The sequence below is a fragment of the Gobius niger genome (assembly GCF_951799975.1).
Source record: "Gobius niger genome assembly, chromosome: 9".
In the NCBI taxonomy this organism is placed as follows: Eukaryota; Metazoa; Chordata; class Actinopteri; order Gobiiformes; family Gobiidae; genus Gobius; species Gobius niger.
Genome location: NC_136860.1, coordinates 25,539,987 through 25,549,301, shown reverse-complemented (window position 1 = coordinate 25,549,301; position 9,315 = coordinate 25,539,987). Strand labels below are relative to the sequence as shown.

The 9,315-nt window shown below is 40.2% G+C and overlaps 1 protein-coding gene across 1 annotated transcript; it reads left to right on the top strand.

The window, feature by feature from the left end:
* Positions 1-1,948: 1,948 nt before the first annotated feature.
* akap17a (A kinase (PRKA) anchor protein 17A) lies at positions 1,949-8,087 on the top strand. Its single transcript, XM_079563421.1, has 6 exons — positions 1,949-2,324; positions 3,576-3,794; positions 3,866-4,078; positions 4,716-4,864; positions 5,284-5,524; positions 6,514-8,087. The coding sequence occupies exons 1-6, from the start codon at positions 1,995-1,997 to the stop codon at positions 7,303-7,305; spliced, it is 1,944 nt and encodes a 647-aa protein (XP_079419547.1). The 5' UTR covers positions 1,949-1,994; the 3' UTR covers positions 7,306-8,087.
* The last annotated feature ends 1,228 nt before the right edge of the window (positions 8,088-9,315 follow it).

Below are 9,315 nucleotides of genomic sequence, written 5' to 3'. Positions count from 1 at the left end.
AATCGCTGCGTGTGCTTTCTCCATACTGTTGAACACCGGTGTCTGACTCTGAATGATACTGTCCCTTTAGCCGCTCGTCCTGCTGACACAGCTTATTGTCCCGGGCCGATAGAGCTGAATAATTGATGTCCATATGCCCCCCCTGTCCCTCGGCTTTGCTCCTGTTTTTAGAGTTTATCCTCAGCTTCCTGTCCACAAGCTGTGCACCTCTCACTACTCTGTGAATATTGACTGACAGCCTCCACTCTGCACCTGGCGTTGTGGGACCACTCCAGGAGGGCTTGGATTACACATCAATTTACTGTAAAGGTTTTATCTAATGAGGTTGAGTCACTGAGCTGACCACATGCATTATTCGGAGAGAGACGTGAGATTATTATTCAATGTCGGCTAGACTTTTGGATGGTGGTAGTCCGTAAAAAGATTTATTTTATTTTTTTTTATTAATCAATAGTTAAGCACATTCTGTAAAAGCATATAAACAATCCATTGATTTCTGAACACCTGGCAGACAATCCTGTTGCCAATAATCTTTAGATAGGCTAACTTTCCTCTCTTTCTTTGTGGCAACTTGTAAAAATGTACTTCATCCACTCCACCGTAAACAACACCTGAATACAAATGAGTCATGGAGGGCATAAGGGGTTTCTATGCCTGTTCTGTTCCCATCGCCTCAGAGTCTAAAGCAGAGATGTCTTTTGATCGCTGCTCATCAGGACAGAGTAGAAGTCTGACTGAGGCTATTCTGACCTACATTCAGGGAGCGAGTAATGCCTATTATGTAAATTCCTCTGCCATCTTTTCGGGGAAACTGTGCCAAGTTTACTGCCCGGGGGCCTCCACTGGACATTTATCTAGGCCTATGTGTCCAATCCATTCACTGTTTGCTTTCACCAAAATACACAGCACGTTTCTGGTGCTGTGTAAGAAAATCTAAGCTAAAAATAGAGATATTATTTTAAAACCACTGCACAATGTATTGCCAAAAATATTGTATTACAATATTAGGTGATACAATATCCTCATCGCATAAAAACACTAATGTCTTCCATCTGACAGAGATTGACACAATTTCTATCAACTCAGCCTGAAAGAAGAAATGCATGGAATTTATTAATGTACAAAAGAAGAAGAAAAAAGAAATCCAATGTAGAAGAGTTCCATTGAGGTTTCACTTTGTTTTTTTAAAGTCCGATTCACAAATTGCAGAAAAACAAATGACTTAAGATCTGTGTGGAAAGTAATGAAAGGTGTAATAAAATATGGTAGATAGATAGATAGATAGATACTGCAAAGCTTCATATAATATTTTTTATGTATTTTTTATAATGAAGCAGGCCTGCTTTATTTCCACACGGTGTCGCTGTTTACAAATCCCTTTGGTTTTGAGGTCAAAGTGCACTTCCTTGAAAACGGAAGTAGCTGCAGTTGCGATGTTTTGCCTTTAACAACTAAAGCCAGACAACCCTCACTTATATCGATATTAAGGATTTTTTTAGAGACTTTCAATGCGAAGTGAGTGCTTGTTAAGTGTGTGCTTTATTTCCTTACGAGCTGCGTACATTTCAATGCTTCATTGAGTCTCACTGAACGCACAGGCTGCGACGAGCTAACCTCCGAGCTAGCTTCTTCGCTTTTTTGGGGAGCAGTTTTTTTTTTCCATGTAAGATATTTTCATGATTTGGTTTGAGTTAGTGAAGTAGATAGATTTTAAAGAGATATACATTTATTTTGGTTGATATTTTACTCATTTTGCGTGAGGGCCATGCTTTACTAAAACACAAATCCTGCCGTGTTGCGCTTACATGAGAGCTAACATTACCTGGCAACGTAGCTAAACAACAATGATGCTGGTTACAAAAGGGACACATGTTGTAAAAGTTGCCAAGGCTTTATATGTGTTGTTTGCGCTTTGACTGGTGGTGAATACTAGCTGAAAGCTTTTGCTAACATTCTCTTACTTTTCTGTCCTAAAGACGCCCCCTTCGTCAACAATGACCACTACAATAGTCCACGACACTTCAGAGGCCGTGTGCCTGTCCGCCGACTACAGCCTGTACCTCAAACCTATCGCCAAGATGACCGTCAGTGTCGCCCTGCCTCAACTCAAGCTGCCGGGGAAGAGCATCTCCAACTGGGAGGTGATGGAGAGGGTGAAGTCCATGGTCGCCCCGGAGCAGTTCTCAGTCCTGAGGATCTCCAAAAGCACCATGGACTATATACGGTTTGAGGGCGAGGTGGAGAACAAAACGGTGGTGAAGAACTTGTTGACACGCCTGGACGGGAAGACCATCAAACTGAGCGGATTTACTGATGTTTTGAAGGTGAGGATTAGTTTTAAGAAGCAAAAAGTTCAGTGCGTGATGGAAGTAAGCATTCATGAGTTTGCAGGCATCGTTTGTGTATGACTGAAACTCTTAATTTCAGCAAAATCTGAGGCAAAGATAATTATAATACGTTTACATTTTCGTGAATTAGTCACTTGGTGGAGATGTGTGTCATTGGATTGTCTTGGATTATATGTCCTTTATTATTTTTTTCCTTTACAATTATTTCTAGCAAACAAATAGAAAGTCCATGGAAATATATACTTTTTAACCCCCGCCGTAACCGAGCACATTTTCTCTGGTTTTACCCACATCTGAAAGCTTCTTGACCTGAGAGTTTACAGCCTATAGGCCAGTGCAACGGCTCATTTGAAAGCTAAGTGTTAGAGAATTAACAATGGTGTTCGAGGGGATAGATGAAAAATAGGCAGCAGTCTGGATGTCTTATACAGGAGAAGTTTATTCACCATCGGGACGGGACCCGGAGACCTGAACTTGAGACATTGCGCTAGTCCTACCATTCAAGTCTGTCTATGCTTCCACAGAAAAGGGATAAATGCCCTCCCAGAGCATCATACTGATACGCAAGCAAACATTCAGTGGCTGAGAGTGGGCGCCTGAGCACCACAGTCAAGGCTATGACAGAGATAGTACGACTTTACAGCCTAACCCAGTATGATAAATAACGATTTAATGTTATCCAATACTAAGGCCTACAAAACTCACTTATTCTGCCTTGTTTTTGTTGTAAAGTTTTAGTAGTTTTTGACATTTTTCATTACTTTTTGTAGGGTTTTTGCCACATTTCTGTCACGTTTGTTGTTGACAAAAAAAGTGATGAAAACATGACGCAAATGACAACCACGTTACAACAAAAATAAGGAAAGAGCTTCGGTCTTGGCTTTCAAATGAGCGGTTAAACAGGCTTCTCAGGTCAAGAAGCTTTTAGATTTGGGTTGAACTGGAGGTTCAAGGCGGGGATTAAGCATAGTTTTTTGTTATTAGACTCTCCTGGTTAAATAAAGGATATAAATAAAATAAATGAGTTTGAGTGGGAGCAGTAGCATGTTGAAGGACACTATTAGGCACATGCCACGCAGAATTCATCAGCCAATTTGTATCTGTTGACCCGCATTTGCACTAAAACATAAGACACCCTTGTATACAGACACTGGAGGGTGAGGTGTCTTGCACAATTGCACAACAGAAGCAGACTTTGAAATCACATCCTAATTTATGTGTTTCTAGGTCCGAGCTGTGGAAAACAAAGTGGACTGTCCCACACGTCACGACTGGGACTCGTTTTTCCGTGACGCTAAAGATATGAATGAGACGTTGCCCGGAGAAAGGCCTGATACCATTCACCTGGAGGGCCTGCCGTGTCGCTGGTTCAGTCAGAAGGACAGCCAGTTTCCAGATAGACCCTCTGAGGAGGTTCTTATTGTAGTATTTGAGACATTTGGAAAGGTAATCCTCAAACACACTTTTACCTTTGCCAAAGTAACAAATGTGACTAAATGACATGTTCTGTGTTGTAGATAAGGAAAGTCGACATCCCCATGTTGGACCCATACAGAGAAGAGATGATGGATAAAAACTTCAGTACGTTTAGTTTTGGTGGGCACCTTAACTTTGAGGCCTATGTCCAGTTTGTGGAGTACGGCGGTTTCACTAAAGCTATGGACACACTACGGAGCATGAAACTGATGTTGAAGGGAGAAGATGGAAAAGCTGTGGCCTGCAACATTAAGGTACATTATTTTTATGACTGATGTTTTTATCATACTAAGACTTGTTATTATTAGCAATTTACATAGACGTTTATAATTTCTTATGCTTGTGAGCTCTTGTACAGCGTTTAGCTTTGAGACTGAACAGGTTTAGGAGCTCTTGGTGTAATAGGAATTAAAGCTGCAGCATCACTGTTTCCAAGATAAAAACAGAGGGGGGCCTTCTAATCCGTAAATCTTATCTGACCAAAGTAATTGAAGACAAACCTCTACTATATCCTCAAGCTCTAAATGTTTATAATTTATACATTAGTAGTAGTAAAGTAGTAGTAAATAACATTTGTATAGTGTTCAAATAATTATTTTTTAAAAATGGTTTGTCCCAAATTAAACATTTTCACTAGAACCTATTTTAGATACTGAAACATGGACTGTTTTGGTTTCATATACCAAAATGTTATATTGAAAATCTGTCATGTTTGATGCAAAAAGGGAGGGATTATGAATCTCTATAATGAAGTCCTACCACTTTTATTTAATTTTATTTACTGCATTATCAGTACAAGTTGAAATCTTAATCTCATCCAGGGACTGCAATAAAAACTCTAGCTTTGTTTGCGTAAAATCATTTTTTTTTTTTTTTCCATTCTTATTCTAGGTGACCTTTGACACCAGCAAGCACCTGAGTGATACCGCCATAAAAAAGAGAAACCTTGAGAGACAGAAGCTGCAGGAGCTGGAGAAACAAAGAGAGGAGCAGAAACGCAGGGAGAAAGAAGAAGAAGAGCGCAGGAAAGAGGAGGAAAGGTACAGTATGCTTTGAAAGAATTGTATAGAGATTAACATAGGTCATTAAAAAAAACAAAAAAAAACATGGTGCAACTCTTTTAACCAGCTGCGTCTTTGTAACACACTGTACAGTCTGAATACCTAACATACTAAATGTGAGGGCTGAGTGTTTTGTTTTTTTAAAATCTCCATTAGTTTTCTTTCTTGGGAATTGGTAGCAGTGTGAGTACACAATCTCTTATTTCAGTCCAACCAGCAACACATCACTGCAAAGTTAGAACATGGAGCAAAATACGTGTTTTGGCAAATGAGACATAATTTAAGGGTTTGTGCCAGAGTGTTGTTTATGTTGTTGTCACATGCCACACGTGATGACCACCCCATCAAAAAATCAGCACAGTTTGGATAAGTTTTAATAGTTATTGTCCAATTTTTAGGAAGCAGAAGGAGCAGGAGGAAGAGGAGAAGGAGAGGAGGAAGGAGGAGAGGCTCCGTAAACGAGAGCAAAAACTGAAGGAAAGAGAGGAGCGCAAGAACCTGAAAAAAGTGAAAAAACAACAGGTAGAAGAACAGAAGAAACTTCAGATGAAGATCGCGATGGAGGAGAGGAGACTTCTGCTCGCCCAGAGAAACCTGGAGTCCATCAGGCTGATCGCAGAACTGCTGGCAAGAGCAAAGGTAAGACATAAATCAAGCTCAAACTCGGGAAGACGTTATAAAAACATGGGCAGCACTGGAAAAGAGACAACAGACCGTATCCTGTCCAAGTATGAAGGGGTGCCACGTTAGAGAAATGATTCAGTCTGGGCAGGGGGCTTAGTAAACAGGTGGCGCAGTAATTTGTGAGCAATTATGCAAATGACTAAAACTGTCTTAATTGTTCGGTGATTGATTATCAAAGACTGGCGGCAAATGAAGCTGTCATCATGTGTTGTTCCTGTCAAACCCTACATGATATCTGGCTTTGTATGGAGCTGTTACATTGATTTGATAAGATAACGATTACCAAGAGCCACTGGATGGTATCCAAGTAAAAGTACTGAAGTACAGCTTTATAGATTAGTGATTATATTATTATATTGTATATCTCTATACGTTTGTTAAGTGCGACGTCACGACTTCCGCTTCCGGGTCCTAGCATACCGGCTTATATGCGAGAAAAAAAGCATTAAAAACTCTTTAATACAACAATCAATGTTTCTGAAACTCAACGGGGAGTGACTGAACCTACTTATTTCTCAGACTCATTAGCCAAAAATGCCGCACCTACTGCTAAAAAAGTATTATTTACTAAAGTCGGTACTTCCGGGGTTAGCGTAGCTGCCGTTAGCATTTATCTCCGCTAAACCGGAAGTACCGATTTTGGTAAATATTACTTTTATAGCAGTAGGTACTACAGCATTTTTGGCTACTGGGCCTGATAAATAAGTATGTTCAGTAACTCTCTGTTGAGTTTCCGAAATATTATTTTATCATTTCAATTGTCATTCCTCTTGTTCTTGCACCTTAAGCCGCAACAGGACCACATTTTTTTAGTTGCACTTATAATCGCTAGTTTTAGTTTAATCTTATTTCTCTTGATCACTTCCTGCCTCCAGCTGATGTCACTGATGATGTAAGCAGCAAAAGGGTCTATCATAAAATCCTGTTTCTCTCTCTTCTCAAAGGCCCAGAAGCAGCAGCAGCTTGAGAAGGAGCGAGCGGTGCGTGAGGAGCAGCGGCGGCAGGAGGAGGCCCGGCAGGAGGAGGAGTTGGCTCGACTTAAGCAGCTGGAGGCCTGCAGACTGCGCCAGGAAGAGGAGCTTCGCCGCGTGGAGGTGGAGAAGGAACGAGCGCTAGAGCTTCAGCGCAGAGAGAAGGAGCTGAGGGACAAACTGCTCTGTAACCTGCTCAAGAAAAGCAGTGATAAAAAGTCTCCGGGCGCTCAAGAACAAGCTGAAGAGGAGGTGGGCGGTGCTGATGAACTCATAATGGGAGTCCTGAGCAGAGTTAACGGGGTAAAGGCAGAGACATCAGGGGTGGTGCAAAATATTGAGGTTAAGAAAGTCCGGGAAGACAAAAGCAGAGAAAGGAATAAAGATGATACAGTGAGGGGTAGATATAGCAAAGAAAAAGCAAAAGTTCGAGCGCCTCCACATCGAGGAAGCAGTCCCTATAATCGAGATGGGAGGAGGAGAAAGAGCCTTAGCCGCCAGAGGAGAAGCTCCAGTCGACACGGAGGCAGGAGGAGGAAAAGCTCCAGTCCCCATGGCAGCAGCAGGAGGATGCGGAGCAGCCACAGCCGGCAGAGGGGACGGAGCCATAGCAGCTGCAGCAGCTCGAGTCGGGACAGGAGCAGAAGCAGCAGCGGCGGTGGGAGGAGCTACAGGCGCCGGAACAGGTCTCGAAGCCCTTCCTACAGCCGGCATTACAGGAGACACAGCAACAGCAGGGACAAGAGCCATTCAAGGAGAAGATAGAGACTGACAGTATGGGCGATACAGTGTGTACAGAAGCGACACGTGAATTCAGACTGCACTGTCCAATATCAGCCTTCCTCCTGCATTATTGTCCTATGGGGGGATTAAATGTTTCTCTCACAAATCAATAAACCTGTTAGGATTATGGCGAACAGCGAGCTACTGATGAGCAGTGACTTTATGTTGAATGTAAAGACTTCACTGGGTGTTTGTAACGATGGGAGGTTTTTAACTTGTTGCCAACGACTTGCCAAGCGCCACGCAATCCTGAAATATTTATTAACAGTATTTGTGCAAGACGAGGCTAATAGCTCATAGGGGAATACAGGAAAAAGGAAACCAATCTCTTTGTGACAGTCCAGGAACAAGTCACGTGTCGCTTCTGTGTATGTGAAAATGAAATACAACGGTGCTTTCAAAAAAGTGTTGCACAAAACGCTTGAATGTCAAAAAAACGAGATGAATATAGAATGCCATTGATGTGAAATTCATAGGATACTGTTTTATTGGACTTCTGGATGTTTTATGTTCACTTTTAGGTTTGGATATTTCTCTGTATCTTGCTTTAGATTGAAGCTGGTGACATTTTGCGTTTTCTGTTCTGTAACAGTTCCCTAAGTTGCCAGAAAAAGTATATTTGGTATTTGTCATTTGTTAAGGCAAGAAAGAGAAATTGATCCTGGATTACTTTAAATGTTTACACTATGATCTTAACATGCAGTTTAGGGTCTTTATTTTCATTGTTCCATAAATTAACAATATAAAAGAAATGTGTACAGGGTTTCAGCGGGGCCTTAAAAGTCATTAAAAGCATTAGATCGAATTCAAACTAGCATTCGATCCAAATTAGAAAATATATTTTTTCCTTTGAGACAAAACCTGCTCAATGACATATTTAAAAATACAATTTTACACAATAATTCGCTCAAATGTTGCCCCTTGTACCCAATTTGGTTTTGTATTTAATTCCTCTGTTTGAATTAATGTTAACAAATCTAACAAAAGAAAATATGCTGAGAGTTTTTGCATTTATGGCATTTAAATTTCGTATTTGGGCATAAAAAACGGCATTGAAACATTTGACTTGCTGCCAACTGTAGAAACCCTGTGTGTGAACAAGTCCATTCGCAGTATTAAAGTGTCAGCCATGCACTTGAAACCCAATAAGGTGTAAAGGACTTGTTCGACAGATCACAATGACCAATGCACCTTTCTTTTACGACTGAAGAAGCTTTTAAGTTTTAGCTGTCAGAAAAAAAAGGAAAATTTTGTTTCAGGACTTTGCTTTTTTGTGGGTTGTTGCATGTTTAGCATCTGCGAAGAAGTCTGTGAAATAAAACTGGTTCTGGAAAGTGAACCGTTGCAAATCACCCTAACTGTATGTTTTCTTTATGGCTGTAAGATATTTTATTTTATTTCATGTTGATCATCATTTTCAAAAGTTACAAGTCACTTTGTTTTTACTAGTCACAATGAAGTACCAGTCAAAATTTTGAAAAGACTTTATGGTTTGGCTTTTCCTTTATTTCATTATTATTTACATTGTGTGATTCTCACTGAAGACATTAAACTGAATGAACACATGGGATTATGCAGGAATCAAGAAAGGGTTAAATAACTCCATATGTTTTAGATTTTAGATTCCCTTTATTCTTTGCATCTCAATGAGCTTCATAAGTCTTAAATGAGAAAATGTCAAAAGTGTACATATAGCGATAATCAAAGCAAAATCAAATTCAATAATTCCACATGTCTTCAATGAATGTTTTCAGTCAGACTATACATAGACTTGAAGTAATAGAAAAAAACAATACATAAAGAAGAGTTTCCAAACTTTTGACGGGTACTGTATGTTTATGTAATGTGTTCACACAATATATAATATTCGATCAATCTATCAATCAATCTTTTTGTGTTGCCCACAATGGGAGTTGCCTCTCAGGCTGCACCAAACAATAAAGCAATGAAACAAACCAATCAACAAGACAATGTAAATTTCAGGTAAATGAA